Raw genomic sequence first — 22,415 nt, forward strand, 5'->3', positions numbered from 1 at the left:
TGTTTTGTTTCAACGATTTTTTTTATCGTCACTGTCGGGCAGAAACCTTGTAGGCTATCTCCAAGTTTCAAATTTGTATATATTTTTTTTTTGCAAAGATTTTTTTTGCATCATACAAGACTGACAAACAAAGGTAGTGAAAACAGCTGATCTACAAGCACACAACGCCTAGCACCGCGAGGCGTTGTGTGCTTGTTGATCGGCTGTTTTCACTAGTTTAGTTAATTTTTGTAAATGATAAATACAAAACGAAGTTTTGGACATACAAGGTTTCCACCCGACAACGACGATATATAAGGCTTTTATAATTTTTTGCGGCTCCAGACAGATTTGTTTTGGTTTTTTTTGGTCCAATATGGCTCTTTCAACATTTTGGGTTGCCGACCCCTGCTCTAAACCATAAGGCAAGAGCTCAGACCCACACACTGTAACATCAGTCAAGACATTGGAACATTACGCATCATGAATGCAATGCAACTCAACCCAAAATGTTCAAGAAAAAGTTCCCAAGATATAAGGTTTTTGAAGGTATGGCATTATATCTTTGGGTTTGATTCCTATGGAAAAGGCTCAACATGGCAAAGGGGAATGAAGCTGGTGTCTACAGTATGTCAGTGATAACCAGTTGTGTCATGTTGGGCCTGGTGAGGATGTCAGGGAGACAGAGTTCTGAGGGGCCTGGTGAGGATGTCAGGGTGAGTTCTGAGGGGACTGACTCATAAGGGATACTTCTGAAGACGATGTGGTCCAACAGGGTGATCTGCTCAGCCAGTTCCATCGCTGACAGAGACTCGAAACACTCCGCCTTGGGACACTCCGCCTAAACACGCGTGCACACACGCGCGCGTACACACACACACACACACACACACACACACACACACACACACACACACACACACACACACACACACACACACACACACACACACACACACACACACACACACACACAATGGGCCATGACCCAGTCAGAAACACAGAAAAACACAGAGAACACACTGTTGCAGCTCGAACAATAAGCCTTTTTTATTAAGGTGCTAGGTACAAATAGACTGACATTTCGATGCTACTGCATCTTCCTCATGATACGAGTCGTGACTCTGAGGAAGAAGCAGCTGCATCCAAATGTCAGTCTATCTGTACCTATAGCACCTTAATAAAAAATAATGATTGTCCGAGCTCTACATTTAATGCTGTGTTGTCCTGATCCTGTGACGCACCAGACCTATTTGGCTGAGGCGCGGCAGAACTCCCTTTCTAGTTCTACACAAATGTACATACCATAACACAAGCAGGAAAAATCAACAAAAAAACTAAGAAATGATGCGATAAAAATACATAATCGGGACTATAGTTCTGACACATATGATTTGTGACAGTTGACAGGGCCCTACAGACAGACTGCCATGGTCATGAGAACCCCCCCACCCCCCGCATCCCCCCTTGCCTGGGGGGTCAGGACACTGTGTTGCGAATGATGGCTTTTCACGTATTACAAAGAACATGGGCACACACACACACACACACACACACACACACACACACACACACACACACACACACACACACACACACACACACACACACACACATTATGCATAGCTCAGATAGAAAGGCGATGTGACACATAAACAGCCCAGCCCTTTAACTTGTGGTGTGTATTGTGTATTGGTGCGCTCGTTTCTTGTGTCTATGCATATAGTCAATGTCAGGTGGAAACCTCATATGTCCAAAAGCCTTCCTTCTTTTTATTATGATTTAAAAAATAAATTGTGAAAATTGCTGATCTACAAGCCCACAACGCGTCCCATAGTGAGTGACGTGTTGTGAGCTTGTAGATCAGCTATTTTCACAACTTTTGTGCGACACTCTTGTATGAAAAGTTGGAATATGGAGCGATGAGCATGTTTAATTGCATGCTAATGAGGCTAGTCTGAGCTCTCACTTCTGATTTGTTTCTACTCACCTCGGGTGGTGAAAGGGCATAATTAGCTAATAATTAATAGGGAAGCGCTGCCTTGATAACATAATTACAGGCCAACAGACTCCTCTGCGGTATATTGTCACTATCAGTCAGAACACTTTTTAAATGTTTATAAAAATGTTTTTCATAAAATAACGCTCTATTTTAGACACTGCTGCATAACAGTGTCATCTATAGTCCTATAATCCTACGATGATATGCCAAAGTATGGGCACCGGGTTGAAAGTGGTTAAGTCTGTCTGTCTGCGGGTTTTATAAATATTCACGGAAAGAATGAACAAGTGCTTGCTTGTGACTAAGTAATCTTATTAACTACATTTGATCCATTGGAAGCATGGATGCCCATCCACACTTTTTTCCATGTATTGAAAAGTAACAGACATCCAAGTCAGATTCATGTTGGTAGTAAAGAAACAGTATATTCATCCAGTCATTCATCTCTTGGAAGTGAATGTGACACATTTGGTGAATCTTGCCATCAGGGACGTGCAGAGAATGTTAGAGGCAGGGGCTGAAATTGCTAAAAGGGCCTTTTAGTGGAAATATTGAAAATAGCAGACCTCCAAGCTCACAACGTGTCGCGCTGCGACGTGTTGTGGGCTTGGAGGTCGGCTATTTTCACTGCTTGATACCACACTGAACTAAGCATAATCAAGTGAATTATGGAGATGTGACGTAACGGCATGGATTTCTACACAGGGAGGGCAATTATTTCAACATAAGCTGCTGTATTCAAGTTTAGGAGAGTTTCGACAAGGTCATTCTCTTGAATGCTGCCTTCAGGTAGGCTATGGCATGGAAAGAGGACATTTGAATTTCTTTCACCATAGTAAAAACTGCATTCATGATCTGGAGAGGGCACTTTTTACAGACGGATAAAAGGGCAGGAGCTCAAGCCCCCTTTGATGTCTACTGTATGTGTGCACGTGTCTGCTTGCCATTGCTGAACAGAGGGGGTTGTGGGTGCTGTAGTCTTACCATCTGTAGGATGGTAAGTGTGAACAGAGGGGGTTGTGGGTGCTGTAGTCTTACCATCTGTAGGATGGTAAGTGTGAACAGAGGGGGTTGTGGGTGATGTAGTCTTACCATCTGTAGGATGTCTTCTATCCTCAGCTGGGCGTCATCCTGGTCATCCTGAGACAGGGCACTGGGGAGAGACAATCTGATTGGTCAGACCTCACCTCACTAAAGCATCTGATTGGTCAGACCTCACCTCACTAAAGCATCTGATTGGTCAGACCTCACCTCACTCATCTCCATCTTCACACACTGACAGTGGTGGTGCAAATGTTTACTTTACTTTTAGTATTTCCATTTTTCTATTCTTTTACTTCTACTCCACTACATCTCAGAGGCAAATATTATACTTTTACTCCACTACAATTATTTGAAAACGTTAGTTACTAGTTACTTTGTAGATTTTGATTATCATTACATAACATACATTTACCACTTCAGCCCTATTTAAACGTTGGCTTTTTGAAAATAGACAATCTACAAGCGTTGTGAGCTTGTAGATCTGCCGTTTTCAAAAGACTTTTACACATTTTAGATGGGACATTCTTCATCTTCATACATAGTACTTTTACTTTTGGTACTATATGTATGTATATTTTGATCCCAATACTTTTGTACTTTTACTCAAGTGAAGTTTGATTACCAGACTTTTACAGAGTATATTCTGAATTACTTCAGTAAACAATTTGAGTACTTTTTCCACCACTGCATACTGGTATGCTTAGTTTAGTGTAGTTGTACTGTAAAACCCCCTCTGGTGGGATTTCTTGAAAACATGATTGGTTCGAGGCATTTGGGGGTAAAAGCGGGGAACCAGGCCATTTTACACAATTCAAGGGTGCTGAATCTGAAAAACATGGTTCCCACCTAAGCAAAATGTTTAGTTAGTTTAGTTAGTTAGTGTTTAGTGTGGTTGAACCAGACTATAGTCCGACTTTATTCTTTCCGGATAAACTTTATTTGCCGCACTACTCCTCCCACAGTTTTGGTAGCACGGCTTCATCGAGAATCGTGTGCTTGCATTTTGCAAAGATATACTATATAGTTTAATTTATATTAATGTATTAGTTAATTCATTTTCTCCATTGACTTGAATGGGAAAATGCAAATATGTAACTTTTCCCAAATATGGAGATGATTGACATCATAGATGTCTGACGTCATAGACCACAGAGACTGACATGAAAGCCAAATGGGAAAATGTTGATTCAACCAGTATGTCCATATATTGGCATTCCAAGATATGGGTTTAATATTGATGACATCAGGCTTCTATATATACTGTATATATGGGCATAACAGGGACTGACACAGATATCTCCATATGTGGCCATTAATTCATTAGTGAATTAAGTTTCCCTATTGACTTGCATGGGGAAAATTCAAATGGTAAGACGGAATTAATTTGCAAGTGTGACGCACGTCATGGCAACCACACTTGCAATTTCCCAGAATTGCGTTTTTCTAGTTTTTGAATCGGTGAAAGCCGCTTCCAAGGAGTGGCTTTGTGTGTCCCCCATGTCCATATTATGGTCATTTCAGTCCAGAATGAACAGGTTTTATCTGTCCGTAAATGTGTGTCCCCTCATGTCCATATATGGTCATTTCAGTTCAGAATGAACAGGTTTTCTTCTTGTTAGTGTGTATGCCCCCAACTGGGATGACCTAGAATTCATGAAGAAACTTATATCATCACTTCCAGACTTACAGAATCATAAACTAATATTTGGCGGAGATATTAACTGTGTGATGGACCCAAGTTTAGATAGATCTAACCCTAGAACAACTACACCCTCCAAGATGTCTCTGGCTCTATCCACCTTTCTGAAGCAGTGTGGTTGTATTGACCCATGGAGGGTTACTCATCCAATTGACAGGCAATATTCCTTTTACTCACATGTTCATAAAACATATTCTCGCATAGATTACTTTTTTATAGATGGGATGCTTCTTTCTTCTGTCACTTCAACCGAATACTCTCCTATAGTTAACTCTGACCATTCTCCTGTTATACTTAATTTAAACTTTGCAAAGCAACATAAAGCAACTTACTCTTGGAAACTGGATTCGACACTTTTGTCTGATAACACATTTTGCAGCCTCATTACTCGTTCCATAGACCTCTTTGTGGAGACTAATAAAAACGATGATACTAGCCCGTCTCTATTATGGGAAACCTTCAAGGTGTTCCTTAGGGGGGAGATCATTTCTTATACTGCCCACAACAACAGGAAACAAAAAAAACGTCAACAGGAACTAATGGAGGCAATAGCTGCCCTAGACCGTCAATGCTCTATTTCTCCTTCTCCAGAACTGGCCAAAGAGAGACTTAGTCTCCAGACAGAGTTTAATCTCTTATCCACTAGGGATGCTGAAAAAATGCTGTTAAGAGCTCAGGGAACAATTTATGAACATGGGGATAAAGCAGGACGCCTTCTTGCGCACCAGTTGAAGGGTAGGATAGCCTCACGTCAAATCCCCCAAATCATTAATAATGCTGGTTCAGTAACAACTGACCCATCAGAAATTAACAAGACCTTTAAAGATTACTACTCAGAATTATATAAATCAGATTCATCAAATAGTGAGGCAGATATGACAACTTTCTTTGATGGGCTTAATGCCCCTAAATTAACCCCAGAACACCATAATAAATTGGAAACACCATTGCAACTTAGCGAGATAATTAATTCTATTAACTCAATGCAGAGTGGGAAATCCGCAGGAATTGACGGCTACCCGGCGGAGTTCTATAAGAAGTTTTCAAAACAGCTGGCGCCTCTACTATTAGAAATGTTTGAGGACTCCTCTCAACAAGGTAGACTACCACCAACACTTACTCAAGCCTCTATATCACTCATCCTTAAGAAGGACAAAGACTCAAACTTATGCAGCTCCTATCGCCCCATTTCCCTTCTTAACGTGGATGAAAAGATACTCGCTAAAACTTTGGCTACTAGACTCGAGACCATAGTGCCTTTTATCATTTCTAATGACCAAACAGGATTCATTAAGAATCGACATTCTTTTACAAATATACGAAGAGTTCTTAATATTGTCCACTTACCTGCCTCACTATCCAGCCCCGAGATGGTAATCACACTCGACGCGGAAAAGGCTTTTGATAGGCGCGAATGGGGTAATTTATTTTTCACTCTAAAATATTTCGGTTTTGGTGAGAGATTTATCTCCTGGGTACGTTTAATCTATACTTTTCCACAGGCACGTGTATCTACTAATAGTCAACATTCAGAGTTTTTCCCACTCTCACGCGGCACAAGACAAGGTTGTCCGATCTCCCCCCTTCTCTTCGCGATAGTCATTGAGCCCCTATCAATCGCCCTTAAGACTAATAAGCTGTTTACAGGTATTACAAGACACGGAATCGAACACAAAGTATCCTTGTACGCAGACGACCTGCTCCTCTTTGTCTCAGACCCATTAAAATCTATACCACATATTTTAACTACCCTTGAACTATTTGGCAACTTCTCAGGGTACAAGTTGAACGTACAGAAAAGTGAATGCTTTCCTGTCAATCAACTAGCCAAGACGATATCCCCAAGTAGAATTCCCTTTAACTTATCTAATACATTTAAATACTTAGGAATTATTGTCACTAGATCTATTCCCTCTCTCTGCGAAGAAAACCTTACAGCTTTAACAGCAAAGGTGAAAAACGACTTGCACCGATGGAACACACTACCTCTTTCTCTTGCAAGTAGAGTGCAAACCATCAAAATGAATATACTCCCCAGATACTTATACTTATTTCAATGCTTACCTATTTTCTTGCCCAAACAATTCTTTCGACAATTAGACTCAATTATTTTAAATTTTATATGGAACGGGAAAACCCCAAGAATATGTAAACCTTTACTTCAGAGGGAAAGATCAAAGGGTGGACTTGGCCTACCTAATTTCCAGGCTTATTATTGGGCAGCAAATATGTTTAAAATTGCACTCTGGCTCTCAGAGACCGAGGACAGCTGGGTTCAATTGGAATCTAACTCCTGTCACTCTTCGTCCTTAAAGGCTTTAGTATGCAGCAGTCTCCCACTTAAACCTAAGCAACACTCTTCTAGTCCTCTTGTAATTTCCACTTTAAGAATTTGGCAACAAATTAGACAACACTTTGGATGGACATCCTGGTCCCAAGCTACACCATTATGTAACAACCAACAATTTCAACCGGGTAAAACCGATGGTAGATTTTCCTTCTGGTCGACACAAGGTTTGTCTTGTTTGGGAAACCTCTATATAGATGGCACTTTTGCCAGCTTCACACAGTTACGCTCAGCATTTCAGTTACAACACTTCGACTTATTTCGATATTTCCAGATTCGTAACTTTGCTAGACATAATACTTTGTCATTTCCACAGATTCCACCGGCTTCGGGCATTGACCTTATCTTACCAGTAAATCAACTATTAAAAGGCCAGATTTCTTTTTTATATAACCTATTAACGACAGCGACTCCTCCTGCTCTATCGAAGATCAAAATAGGGTGGGAAACCGAACTGGGTATCAATATGTCAGATAGGTTTTGGGACGTTGCATTAAATGCTGTTAACTCTTCATCATCTTGTGCGAGACTCGGTCTCATTCAATTTAAAGTACTTCATAGGATACATTATAGTAAAGCTAGATTATCAAGAATATACCCAGACGTTTCTGACACCTGTGACAGATGCTCGCAAGCCCCAGCCGATCTGACTCATATGTTTTGGTCATGCCCAAGCCTGGTGGACTATTGGAGATATTTTTTCGAGGTAATTTCGGAAATAATAGGACTAAATGTGGACCCATCACCTCGTATTGCCATTTTTGGTGTCCCTGAAGAGGGAACCAGAATAAACACTAGACAAAGAAACATAATCTTATTTGCCTCTTTAATTGCTCGTTGTCGAATCCTTCTTATGTGGAAAAACCGTCTACCGCCTTCAAACACTTCTTGGCTGCAGGACCTTATGTCATTTTTGAAACTAGAAAAAATTAAATTTGCAGTCCGGGGTTCTGCAGGAAACTTTTATACACATTGGCAACCTCTTATCTCATATTTCGACAGCCTTCAAAATATCTCCTTGGAGTAGCGATTAATATATTTTTCTTTTTACTGTCATTCCACTTGAACCAAAGGTGTGAACTACAAATTATTACTTTACTTTGGATCTCAACACATAAAGCGCCACTCGAGATTGAGTTAACATGCTGGCTTCTTTACTTTCTTTACTCTCCCTAATCTCTTAACTCTTTTCTTTTTTCTTATCTTTCATCTTTCTCTTTCTCTCTTTAGCTTTGGGGGGTAGGGGTATAGAGTAGTTGGGGAAAAGGAAAAAAAAAAAGAAAAACCACAAAGAAAGCACCAACCTTGCGTTAAGAACAATTCATGACTTTTAAGAAACGAACATACTTACTTGCTCAGTGTGATTTACTTGAAGATACAATGAAGATACAATGTATTGTATGTATGATATGTGAAACTGTGAATTGATGGCTATGTGAGAAATTTGTGGAATAAAGTTTATATATAAAAAAAGAATGAACAGGTTTTATCTGTCCCGTACGTCCAGAATATGTGTGTAGTGTCCGTACCGGTCTGATGATTGGATGATTAAAAATGTCCAATGAGACCATACTTTGAGGATTGGTCAAGCTTCACATGACAATTCGGCCCTCCAGATAAAATCATTCATTCATTCAGAATTCAGAATTCTTAAGCTCTAGAACACATAGAATAAAAGTTCACCGCTTCACTTCGAACCGATTTAGATTTTTTAGTGGTGCAAACCGCTTCTACATTTCACTTTGTGTGTATTAGCCAAATGTATTAGTACCGATCGCCATGTATGGAGATCCGTGCTCATACACATAAAGTACAGTAACTGACGTCACGGACAGAACATGATCATGACCATCATGATCTCTTCCATCATGGTGGTGATGTCATATTGATGACGTCGCCCTTGCCCAAATATGCAGAGGCAGCCTGCGCACATCGGTGTTGTCAGGCATGCACGGCAACCGGCTGTGTTGTGAGTGAGGTCAAAACAGAGCTCTGCCCAGCATGTATAAGAGTTGAAGATATATTTGAATTCCACTTCATTCACAGAGACAAGAGGTTTTGTTTTCGTGTTGTGAGAGAAGGAGATAGAAAACATAGGGAGTCAGAAAGAGGATAAATAAATTGTCCATTACCGAATAGAACCCAAAACTCTGTCCCTATATATACCGGTCCATGTATAGACGCAGATTTGATGAGGTACCCCCACTCCAGGAAGGAGTGTGGTCTAACTCAATCGACCATGACGACCTCTACTGCCAAATGCCCATAAATGGACAGATTCCCACAGAATCCTTCCAGCAAATCACCAGAATTGTATCCAGCCAGGCACAAGGAGACCCAGACGAACCAGACGAACCACAATATCACAGTCAACAACATCAAAGGTTTACCAAGACTGTAACTCAACCAGGAGAAGTGAAGACACATCAGCTGACTTATAAGAAAACTCACATCTGTAAACAGTGTGACAAGAGTTTCAGTCAGTCAGGTAACCTGAAGATTCACCAGCGTATCCACACAGGAGAAAAACCTTTCTGTTGTAAACTGTGTGACAAGAGTTTTAGTCAGTCAGGTGACCTGAAGATTCACCAGCGTGTCCACACTGGAGAAAAACCTTTCTGTTGTAAACTGTGTGACAAGAGTTTTAGTCAGTCAGGTGACCTGAAGATTCACCAGCGTGTCCACACTGGAGAAAAACCTTTCATCTGTAAACAGTGTGACAGGGGTTTTAGTCGGTTAGGTGAACTGAAGACTCACCAGCGTATCCACACTGGAGAAAAACCTTTCATCTGTAAACAGTGTGACAGGGGTTTTAGTCAGTCAGGTCCACTGAAGACTCACCAGCGTATCCACACTGGAGAAAAACCTTTCATCTGTAAACAGTGTGACAGGGGTTTTAGTCAGTCAGGTGAACTGAAGATCCACCACCGTATCCACACTGGAGAAAAACCTTTCATCTGTAAACAGTGTGACAGGGGTTTTAGTCGGTTAGATCACCTGAAGACACACCAGCGTATCCACACTGGAGAAAAACCTTTCTATTGCAAACAGTGTGACAAGAGTTTCAGTCAGTTAGGTCACCTGAAGCGTCACCAGCATATCCACACTGCAGAAAAACATTTTTCACTGTAAAGAGTGTGACAAGAGTTTCAATCAGTTACTAGATAAACTGAAGATTCACCATCGTATCCACACAGGATACAAATCTTTTCCTCTGGCTTGCCTCTCCACCTTGTCGTGGTGGAGAGGCTTAAGTGACTCAGATCCTGAGAGTGATGCTGGTGGGGGGCTCAAAACCCCTGACAGGTTCAACCATACCAGACTGGTCACAGGTGAGAGTCCAAACAAACAACAGCAAATTCTCCTTTTCTTTTTTTTCATTTGGTTATTTCACATACTAGATGCCGAACCGCCCAAGCTGACTCCTTTCCAAGTGTAGGAGGAACGGTTCTACTCTAAGTCTCTCTCTGGTGACTGAACTTCTCACCCTATCTCTAAGGGAGATACCAGCCACCCGTCTGAGGAAACCCATTTTGGCCGCTTGTACCCGCAATCTTATACTTTCGGTCATGACCCACACTATATATATATATATATATATATATTTATTGCGACCGTTAGGGAGCAGTTTACTACCAAAACCTCCACCGGCCGTCCGTCCGTCCGTCCGTCGGTCACACGTCACACCTTTGTTTGTGTACGGTGTGATGTCATATATCTTCAGTATGACATCACACCACATGTGTACACAAACCTTTGTGTACGTTGCTGTGGCAACAGTCTGTTGTTGCTGGTCTGTTAGTGTACGTTAGCAACCACCTTAGCAATCATGGTTTTACCCTAGCAACCAACTGTTTACCCTAGCAACCAACTGTTTACCATAGCAACCATGTTTTTTTACCCTAGCAACCAACTGGGCATAAAAGGGATTCTGTTAGGGATCTCCATATATGGGCATAAAAGGGATTCTGTTAGGGATCTCCATATATGGGCATAAAAGGGATTCTGTTAGGGATCTCCATATATGGGCATAAAAGGGATTCTGTTAGGGATCTCCATATATGGGCATAAAAGGGATTCTGTTAGCTGTTAGTGATCTCCATATATGGGCATAAAAGGGATGCTGTTAGGGATCTCCATATATGGGCATAAAAGGGATTCTGTTAGGGATCTCCATATATGGGCATGAAAGGGATTATGTTAGGGATCTCCATATATGGGCATAAAAGGGATCGTATCCCAGATGATGCCCTGTTAGGAGATCCACACTAACAGAATCCATATATGGTCCTACCGACAGCTGCTATAAGCCAACCCTGGCGATAAGGTCTGAGTCAAAGAAATGCTTCTTTCCTGGCAAGAATTGCCCCTTTATACTGTAGGGCTCGTTTGTGTATTGTATGACATCACGCCACATCATCGGCTGAGGACTGTGTGATGTCATCATATCTCCATATATGGAGACATAAGTTGCTCATGCCCAAATATGGGCTGGTGAGGTCAGACTTAGTGTGATGCGTAGGTTATCTCCATATATGGAGATTCAACTTCAATGAGTAACCATGGCAAACTGTCAACTGCCCGTATGTCTTGATAATTGGTAAAACAAACTTTTGGCCTATTTGTACACAGATACACAGAGCAGGGATCTCCATATATGGGCATAAACAGGTGACATCACACTGATGTCAGATACTCAGAGCAGGGATTTCTCCATAATATATGGGCATAAAAGGGATTCTGTTAGGGATCTCCATATATGGGCATAAAAGGGATTCTGTTAGGGATCTCCATATATGGGCATAAAAGGGATTCTGTTAGGGATCTCCATATATGGGCATAAAAGGGATTCTGTTAGGGATCTCCATATATGGGCATAAAAGGGATTCTGTTAGCTGTTAGTGATCTCCATATATGGGCATAAAAGGGATGCTGTTAGGGATCTCCATATATGGGCATAAAAGGGATTCTGTTTATACTGTAGGGCTCGTTTGTGTATTGTATGACATCACGCCACATCATCGGCTGAGGACTGTGTGATGTCATCATATCTCCATATATGGAGACATAAGTTGCTCATGCCCAAATATGGGCTGGTGAGGTCAGACTTAGTGTGATGCGTAGGTTATCTCCATATATGGAGATTCAACTTCAATGAGTAACCATGGCAAACTGTCAATTGGTATGTCTTGATAATTGGTAAAACAAACTTTTGGCCTATTTGTGGAGATAAGCGACCAACGGTCGCTTATCTCCCGATTAGGGAGTCTTACTGGTATATATATACTAATTTATCTATTTATATAAAAATATGTCTGTAGGCTGATAAATGCAGGTTGTGCAAGGCCACCTGTTTTATTCAGCCAGTGCAGCCCAGTGTGAAGTGAGCGGTGCTTTCAGCGGTGAGTTAATTTCATTGCGCGTCCCGCAAAGCTTTGCGGGAAATACATACGTACAAACTGACAAAGCCAGATGTACGAGCCGCGTGGACCCCTTTGAGTACTAAACAGTTTCTGTAATGGTGACCAATCATTTGCATATTTAGGAGTAGGCTTAGCACTTATTCAATTAAGAAATACCTTAATCACATTGTCTGACACTTAGAACATATGTAGATAATACAGTAGACTCTTTTGCTTGCCTTGTTACAGAGCTAGTTCTGTTCAAAATTGTCAATCCCGGCAGTCATTTTGTTATGCAAAGAACAATTTCTTTTGCTTGGGAACCATGTTTTTCTGATTCAGTACCCTTGATTTACAGTAGGCTATGTAAAATGTCGTGGTTCCCCACTTTTACCCTAAAATGCCTCTAACCTCCTTATAGAAGGCCTTTAATCTGAAATCGCTCCTGACTATTATATGCTAGTGACTCTTCTGTTTTTGCTCGACATTAAATATTGTCGCTGAAAATAGCTGGTGTGCGTGTGTGTGTGTGTGTGTGTGTGTGTGTGTGTGTGTGTGTGTGTGTGTGTGTGTGTGTGTGTGCGCGTGTGTGTGAGTGCGTGTGTGCGTGTGCGTGCGTGTGTGTGTGTGTGTATGTGAGCGTACTTCAGTATGTTGGCAGTGGCCTTCCTCTCCTGGGGTAGGAGCTCTGGATCTCTGAGGACCTCCTCCAGGAGACAGATGACCCCCATCTTTAACTCCCCATTCATCTCAAAGTCCTGTGCACACACACACACACACACACACACACACACACACACACACACACACACACACACACACACACACACACACACACACACACACACGTACAGTATGCTCATTACACACATTGTTAGACTGTGGGCAGTTCCGTTCTTAGACGGACCTTAAGACCATCAGCCATCCACCCTCCCAGGTCACAGAGGTCGGCAGATACATCACTGCTCTATCCATACACTACGGCACTGTTTTCCTCAAGTTCCCACTCTCCCTTACGGTGCGTTGTATTAGTGGGCAACAGCAGGCGGCGGGCGGACGAAGTGCGTTATTTGCCAATGGGACCCGGCAACTATACTGGCGATAGCAGGCGATGAGGCGATAGTGGAAAACGCCGCCAAAAAACATGAACGTAATTTAACTTTTGGACGACATCGTCCAGAGTCGCCGTATGTTGCCCGCTGTTAAAACGTAGGGTTAGCCTTTAGGTCAGCTTTAAAAGGATAGTTCATCAGCATAATTGCTTTTTTCTATCAATTACTCAACCTACAGAGACTTGATTTCATGCATATATTTGGTAGTTTTTGTCGCATTCTTAAGCCAATAATTTGAGGAGACTCTTTGTGCCTCCATAGGGAACCACTTGCTGGTCAGTCAAATTATTGGCTTATTAGGAATGCGACAAAAATATCCATGAATTCAAGTCTCCATGGGAGATGAGTAATCGATAAGAAAAAAAATATTTTTTGGTGGGGGTGAACTATCCCTTTACGTGGAATGTCAACGCACTAATAAGCCCTTCTTGGAAGCTGCGCCGTCAGCGGACCATTTTGAAAAGACATAAAGCAGATCAATACTCTTTAGACTAACAGGGCCTCCTCGATGGGAGAGACAGCCAATTACCCTGATAGTCCGTTCATTAGAGCAGCTAGCTGGACGTCTGGTCTGGCATGAGCTGGTAGCCTGCTTGAAAGGTTGCCCAATTAATGCCGCAGGTTTCAGTTTTTTGTGTGTGCCTTGTGTGTGTGTGTGTGTGTGTGTGTGTGTGTGTGTGTGTGTGTGTGTGTGTGTGTGAGTGTGTGTGTGTGTGTGTTTGCGTGTTTTGTTATTCAGGTGAGAGCAAGTAGGGCAAAAAATAAATGTACAAAATACGTACAAATAGCCTATGTGTGTACACCCACAAACAGATACCATTACCTACTGTACTGTATACAGTAGTTCACTAAAACCAGCGGAATAAAACAGAAATTGAATTTGAAATCATAGAGAAAAAGTCATACCTAGCATTTTGGGTGTATATGAAACAATTTCTTTCGATTTTTAGTTTTGCAGGTTTTAAGCCCTGTTGTGAAAATTTTTACAACATCTTCACAAATAGTGAGAATAGCCGATCCTCAAGCCCTTTTTGCAAATTTTCGAATAAAAACTAAACTAGCAAACCACATTCAAAACGAAATAAACTACATTCAAGTTGACAACAAAAAGTCCAAACAAAATACAAAATTGTAACAAATGAAAACGGCAAAACTAAACTATAATTTCCATGCCATACAGACACGCACAGAGTGTTGGATACAAACCTGGGAGTGTTTGGAGACCCAGTGTCGCAGCACATTGAGAACTCTGTTAGTAGCAGCTCTGCGGATGATGAACTCTTTATCACAAGTCCTCTCTGAGTTATTAAACACTGGAGAAATGATGGGACACGTTTTAATACTCATATGACATTCAAAGTGAGTTAATGTACATGCGTGCGTGTGTGCGTGCGTGCTTGTGTGTTTGTGTACAGTACCTGGTGGTGAACCGTGTCCTGCTGCTGCTGTGGCAATGGCGAAGGCTGAGGCAGGGGAGACAGAACAACGCGAGTTCTCCCCAGACTGGACTACACACACACATACACACACACACACACACACACACACACACATGACGCCATCATTTCAAACTGCTGCAGAGACGCTCATTCATGCCTTCATGACATCGATCCAGACTCGACTACTGCAGCCACCTCCTTTACAGTGCCACCTCCAAAGTTCTCAAGAAACCTCAACTTGTGCAAAACTCTGCTACCCGCCTCCTCACCAGAACCCGATCCAGAGACCACATCACCCTAGTCCTCCATGACCTTCACTGGCTCCCAGTAAATCACTGAATAGATTTCAAAACACTGATCACCCCGTACAAGGCCCACAACCACCAGGCTCCCCGCTGGTTCTCTGATCTCCTCCAACACCATCCATGCCCCCTCCCGCTCCCTCAGGTCTGGTGATGCCAACCTCTTGGACATCCCCAAAACTAAACAAAACACACCTGCGGTGACAGAGCTTTCTCAGTTGCAGCCCCCTCCCTCTGGAACTCACTCCCATCTCACATCAAAGCCGCCTCCATCCTTGCTGTGTTCAACGCCTCCCTAAAACCCACCTCTTGTATTTGTTTTGTAAAGCGACGTTGGGTAACAAGAAAAGTCTGATGTATTACACTGTACAATACTGTATGCTCAAGGCATGGTCATTGCAGTCATTATTCTTATCATCATCATCAACATTAGGATAATCACTGTGATCATTGTTTTCAGTGTCATTCATCTCCTCCTCCAAAACACCATTACTGTCATCTTCACTGTCATTATCATTTTACATTTTTATTACAATTTTATTGATCAGCAAAACAAGTACCCATATTTCTGTTCTCCCTTCCAACAGGAGTTTCATACATTCGGAAAACATCTCTGATGAATGTCGATTATGAAGATACCAGATAAAAATAACTGGATTACGTTATTTGCGGTAATTTACAGTAATGAAGTAGACATTTGAAAAGTGGCAGTAAGGAGTGCATGGTTGCTCAGCCTGTTAGTGCACAGATCATAATGCTCCTTGTGAGTGTGAGGACACAGGTTTAAATCCGACCCACGTGCTTTCTTCGTCATGTCTCTCCTCTCTCTGTTATCCTGTCTCTCTACACTGACCCGGCTAAATCAGTATTTGACAATCCAATATTTTCTTTCACATATCTGAAATAAAACATACAATTCATCATCACTATCATTAACATCGCTTGTCACTATCACAAATCACCAGCGTCACTCCACGCCACCATCAATTACTATATGTTGATCCAAGGTCTGCAGAGACCAAGAGCATGATTGCCTGTTTACAAAAAGAATCATACATTACATTATGGTGTTCCGCTAATGTCTTCCAAACTAACTATTTAAATAGGCGCAAGTCAAGGAAAATGGACCCAAACACGCACGCACGCGCACACACACACACACACACACACACACACACACACACACACACACACACACACACACACACACACACACACAGGGTCCTTTGTGCTGTCATCTGGGTGTGTTTAAGCTTTGCATTAAGCTTCTGAAGTGATGATTTGAGGTTCCAGGGTCAGCCTTTGCATGGCTCTGTATCCCAGCAGAGGAGCCTGTCCGTGGGTACAACGTTGCCCTGTGAAGGCCCTATGGCTTTGGAGCTCCAGCCAATGACCTTGTCTATGCACTCTGATCACAAACGTGGGCACACGCACGCACGGGCACACGCACGCACGCACGCACGCACGCACGCACGCACGCACGCACGCACGCACGCACGCACGCACGCACGCACGCACGCACGCACGCACACACACACACACACACACACACACACACACAGCCACACAGCCACGCACACACTCCAATACACTCCAATGCATGCACACACAGGTGTGCACAGAAGCACGCAGATTACTCCACACAGTCTTACCTCCAGGCTGTCTGAAGCGCAGGTGACGGGGTGTGGACGGGGAGCGGCAGGGAGACATGTCTCCTGCCTCGTGGTTCTGAGGAGACTCTGGGATGATCTTTTCTAACGACACAGACTCCAACACCGCTAGAGAGAACAACAGGGTTTCAATGACAACACATGTGCTACAGTACATTATATACTCACTGTGCTGACCGAACAAAAAGGACATTCACTCAGCAACAAATACACTCATCTCAACAGGGAACCGCAAGAGGGAATTTCTCTCAGTGAGGGTCTAAGCTTGGCTTTGCTCAAAAGCAAGTCATACAACACATTTTCCCATCCCATTCTACTTTTGAAATGTAGTGCCAATTAATTGGCTCGATCTTGTCCGGGACCATGTAGAACATGTGACTGTTCAGAGTAGGCAGATTGCTTGCCACCTGGAAGTGTTTATTGAGAGGATAGCCCCTTGAGATTTCATTTCCTTACATACAAATAAGTAAAACATACAATGATAATGAATTAATTGCATTTTTATAGCACTTTTCCAAGTGCTTCACAATGGTTCATTCATTGGGAAGTGAAGTGGCGAACAGTTGACGCCAGCATCCTCACTTCCCACATTCACACACCAATGGTGTCAAGCTTGCATCGTCCGACTCATTGGAGGCAATGTGTGGTTTAGTGTCTTGCCCAAGGACACTTTGACATGTGAGGACCTGCTCTACCTCCTGCTCTGCCGATCTGACAATACAAACACACAATACACACGTACAGATACAGTTAGCTTGCTCACCATCTCCCATTCACACCCCCAGCCTTCACAAGTGTGAAGTTGATCAGATTGTAATTGGGGTCTAATTGGGGACACTCATGACTGTCACTTTTTGCGCTTTTGCTCCTGGACTACTTTTTTTCTCTTTTTTCTTTACTGGTATTTTTATTCCATATCTAAGGTTAGACTGTTACACAGTTTTTACCCTGCTGATTTAACATCTTTATTTATTACAATATTGTACAAATACTGTATATACTGTATATTTACACACTGAATTTCATTTGGTATAAGGTGTATATTTGTCATCCTGACTGTTCTGTTGTACCCACATTACTGGGAGTAGTTTGTCTATGTACAATTTGGACAATATTTGTATATCTGCTCTGTCAACACAGCTCCAAATGGCATAAATACTGTACACAGGAAGACAAAAAAGAGCAAGGGACATTACTGTAGGTACATGTAGATATATCTTTTGTGTTTTTTCTTCATTGGATAACTGTGATGATACATTAGTGCGATATGTAAGGAAAAACAGAAGAACAACGTTTCCTCAGGTGACTGAGAATGTCAACAGACATGATCAGACTGTGTCCCGCCTAAGAACAGTCCGTAGACAAGTAGATAGAGAGGGATGTTATAGTAGTGTTGGCAGTATTGGAAGTTGTTGTTTAAGCTGTTTGAGCTATGTGTGCTAATAATATGTGTGCTAATAACACAATCTGGATTAGAACATTGCGCATGTGAATCTGCGTGCTTGTGCCATGAAGATGACATTTACGGCCTGTGTAAATGAAAATCCTTTATAAGTTTGCAGCATTCTCTGTCTAACAGCCTGTTTGTCTGTGTGGTATCTGGCCTTGCGCATTCATCTATACTGTAGCTTGGGGGGCTATAACCATTGCGACGGCTGTAACCATGGCGACATTGCCTGAATTCTGAATTTCCAGTGGTGACATAAAAATGACATAAAGGCGCTAACAAACAGCTTGAATTTGGGAGAAGTGAAAAATATTGTTTGTGAGTGTCTGCACATGGTAATGATCATTGCCTGTGTGCAAGTTCAAATCAATTGCTGAACGCACAAGGAGAAGTCAGACAGAAGGACAGACAGACAGAGGTTTGTAGATTTAAAGTAAGGATAAGGATAGTAAGGATAATAAGGATGGCCTTCACAGTCACCAGATCTGAACCCATTTGAACACCCGGGAGATGTGGAACTGTTAGACGGCACTTTCCACCATCATCGTCAAAACACCAAATGAGGGAATATATTTAGTTAGAATCCTCCAGTAGAGTTCCAGACACTTGCACAAAGGATGCCAAGGAGCATTGAAGCTGTTCTGGCAGCTCATGGTGGCCCAACACCTTTATAAGGCACTTATCTTCATTCTTCCTTTAATTGGTGACCTGTCTGTACATCTAGTAGATACATACGAGTACATACTGTAGTACATGCATATACAGAGAGATACGTACATACATTTATGCATAGAGAGATAAATATATATACATCTGTACATATATTTATACATCGGCAGATCATTCGTACATAGTTATAGAGAGACAAATTTCCATGTTTGTGCAAATACAGTATACTTGGCCAGTACCACAACAACATACATTTAATACATAAAGATACAGTACATATACATACTGTACAAACGTACATGTACATACCGGTATATACATACATATTGGACATACATACATACATATACATACATACATACATACTGTACTGTACATATATACATAGTCATACATGTATTTTTCTTTATTTAATAAAGCAAAAGACAGAAAGTGTTGTGCAGAGAGGAGGCGAGAGCAGCTTGCTGGGATGAGGGCTAATGGCTGCTTTGTCTCCTAGCACTAGGGTAGCAGCTGTCATACATGCATACGCTCACACACACATGCCCCCACACACACACATACGCGCGCACACACACAATTTCACACATACGCTAATGAGGGTCTAACTGTAGCCTGTCACCGCTTCACTGCCGTAAATGCACTGTTGGGGTCTCGCTCCCGTCTGAAAGGGCTGTTTAATGCCACTATTAGAGGATCATAGTTGCTGGTGGTTTTTGAAGTAGGAAGTCATTTTGGCTGAGGCGAACGGTTATAACTCGAGAACTCAAAGACCCAAACAGACACAAAGAACACTTCACACCCTCCAGCAATTCTGTCAGGTATTATAACGAACAGAAATACCTACAATGTGTGCAGGGCTTTTTAAATGTTACGGACCCTCGAATTGAATTTCATTAGGCGATGGACTCCCATCCACTCCAAATTAATTAACCCAAAAAATCTAAATCAAACCCAAGTTTGAAGTGAGCGGTGGTGCATGTGTGTGTGTGTGTGTGTGTGTGTGTGTGTGTGTGTGTGTGTGTGTGTGTGTGTGTGTGTGGCCGTGGCCGTGTGTGTAGCAGTTCATTTCAGGGTTGTACGAGTGTGTGTGTGTGTGTGTGTGTGTGTGTGTGTGTGTGTGTGTGTGTGTGTGTGCATGCATGTACATTTCAAGGCTGCTCAACAGCACCTCTCTATGTGTTCTAGATCTATATATTTAAATTCTATTTGTTCTAGATCTATCAATTCTGTGTTCTGGTTCTATATTTGCATGCGTGCACGTGTGTGTGTGTGTGTGTGCGTGCGTGCGTGCGTGCATGTATATTTCAAGGCTGCTCAACAGCACCTCTCTGGTCACCCAGCGGTACTCAGGCTACATACAGTACACACACGCATACATACATACACACACACGGATACACACACGGCCACGTATAGGTGATGGTGTGACCACCGCTCAAAAATGCCAACAACAATGAAGAATCCCAAGACGGTTAAGATGAGGAAATACACCCAGGAGCCTCGGACAGGGGTGACAAGCCCCAAGGAGAGCATCCTGGGCTAGGCTGCTGGGAGGTTTTGACCGCTATTGCATTACTAACGTCTGAGCTAAAGTCATCAAAGTAGCCTATAAACTGCAGTCAATGTAAGTACATTTATCAATGTGATAGGAGCTTGACCGGGGTGACAGATCCTGAGCAGAACCTCCGGAGTATTGGCAACCTGGAAGTTCTAAAGCTATAGCATCACTTCAGTCTGAGATACATTCAATACAGGCTGAGCTATCTCTCGTTAAAACTGAGATCTGTAACAGGATTGATGAGAAAAAATGCTAGCATGACAGAAACAGATAGCTATGCGGAAAGCATAAACATACTCTATGGCTCAGTTGAGTGCTCCTCTAATTAAAGCTCAAAATGTAAAGATACAGGACCTGAATGAAGCGGCAATAAGCGACTAGGAATAGGATTTCTCTCACAAAATGTTAAACCTCTAGGAACTCTTTCCAGCCAAGTGGAACACACCCACTTGGACATTCAAATGGACTGAATCTGAGAATTGCTGGGGTGAAGGAGTGAGGGAAATCATAGGCCAAAAACCAGGGACTTTGTACAAAAAAAGTGCAAAAATCACACCTAGTATGAAGTGAGCGGTGCCTTCTATGAGTTAATTTCATAAGCAACCCGCGAAGCTTGGCCTAGCCTAGCGGCTTTTACCAGTCAGGTTTGGACTTTCATACTCAGCCAAAACTCAATGGACACTCAATGGAACCGAGAAGACTAAGGCTTTTTACTAATCCAGAGGAAGCCAACAGATAATATATGTGCGATAGAGAGAGACAATGTAATCAATCAAATAAGATGGACACATATTTTCTGTGTGACATACTGTAAAAATATATTATATCTCATGTGTTCACATGGGAGCACAGCTCACACATGCAGACAAATACATACAAGTTTGTGCACATACAGTATGTATGCCTGCACACACACATTTTGTACACATCCTTTCAGGAATGCTAATAATGAAGGGGATTAATAAATGGATACTAGGAGATTATAATATTCTAATCTGTTTCTCTCCTGTGCGCACAGTATTGTAATTGGGGGCACTTTCATTTGAATTCCAATACTGTCAGTTAATTATGATTTGTTTTAATCCCCCATACTAGAACGTTTTCAGATTTTGGATTTTGATTGTATTATGATTTTATTTTGAGAAGTGGGTAATGGTACTGTTATTGAATAAAGAAAGGCCTTTATGTTTGGTCACTGGAATCCGATTTGGGGTTCATTACTGTATGTCTTCTGTGTACTGTTTTGAGACTTGAGAGGTTTCTGATGTTTTGTTGCAAATTACACTGTAGAGTTAATAGTGGGGATTAGATCGTTTGGATGGGGGATATGGGTTATGTGTTGTTAGTTTATTGTTTTTGTTGTGTTTTAATCTTTTTGTTTCTTAGATAGGCTTGATGTTTTATGTTGCACAAGTGGCTGCGATGCGTTGTAAGTTGTTGATCTGCTATTTTTGGCTAATGTTCCACTCAGAATAGGGATGCGAGGGTTCAAGTGGTTAACACAATTAGTGCCTCTTAATCTGAAAGTTGCTTGGTGCCTCGGTGCCACGCCGTTTCCTCCATAGGCCGCCGCTATTATTTTGAAGGGCTGGAAGGGGGTTGTTTTTGTTTTTTTGGATTATCACTTGACGGCAACGATTACGTCATCTAGTCACATGACAGTGTGGGACAAGAAGAGGAAGATGGCTGCGCCCTGCCTTGTGCCTTGTTTACATTTAGATCTGCTGCAAAATGTCTCAAAA

General features: G+C 42.1%; 1 protein-coding gene across 3 annotated transcripts in view; it reads right to left on the bottom strand.

Annotated features, from left to right (window-relative positions):
• Positions 1 to 22,415, bottom strand: part of LOC308295055 (ras-specific guanine nucleotide-releasing factor 2) — a gene marked incomplete at both ends in the record, with an annotated part of 76,794 nt that overhangs the window by 10,116 nt on the left and 44,263 nt on the right. For all 3 annotated transcript variants that reach the window (XM_080738003.1, XM_080738001.1, XM_080738002.1), the window contains 6 exons: positions 717 to 820; positions 3,074 to 3,134; positions 13,119 to 13,231; positions 14,792 to 14,898; positions 15,004 to 15,093; positions 16,979 to 17,104. In XM_080738003.1, the coding sequence (XP_080594129.1) occupies positions 717 to 820; positions 3,074 to 3,134; positions 13,119 to 13,231; positions 14,792 to 14,898; positions 15,004 to 15,093; positions 16,979 to 17,104 (601 nt within the window). The remainder of the gene's footprint in view (positions 1 to 716; positions 821 to 3,073; positions 3,135 to 13,118; positions 13,232 to 14,791; positions 14,899 to 15,003; positions 15,094 to 16,978; positions 17,105 to 22,415) is intronic.

Source organism: Nannobrachium achirus (assembly GCF_963921795.1).
Source record: "Nannobrachium achirus genome assembly, chromosome: 12".
Lineage (NCBI taxonomy): Eukaryota > Metazoa > Chordata > Actinopteri > Myctophiformes > Myctophidae > Nannobrachium > Nannobrachium achirus.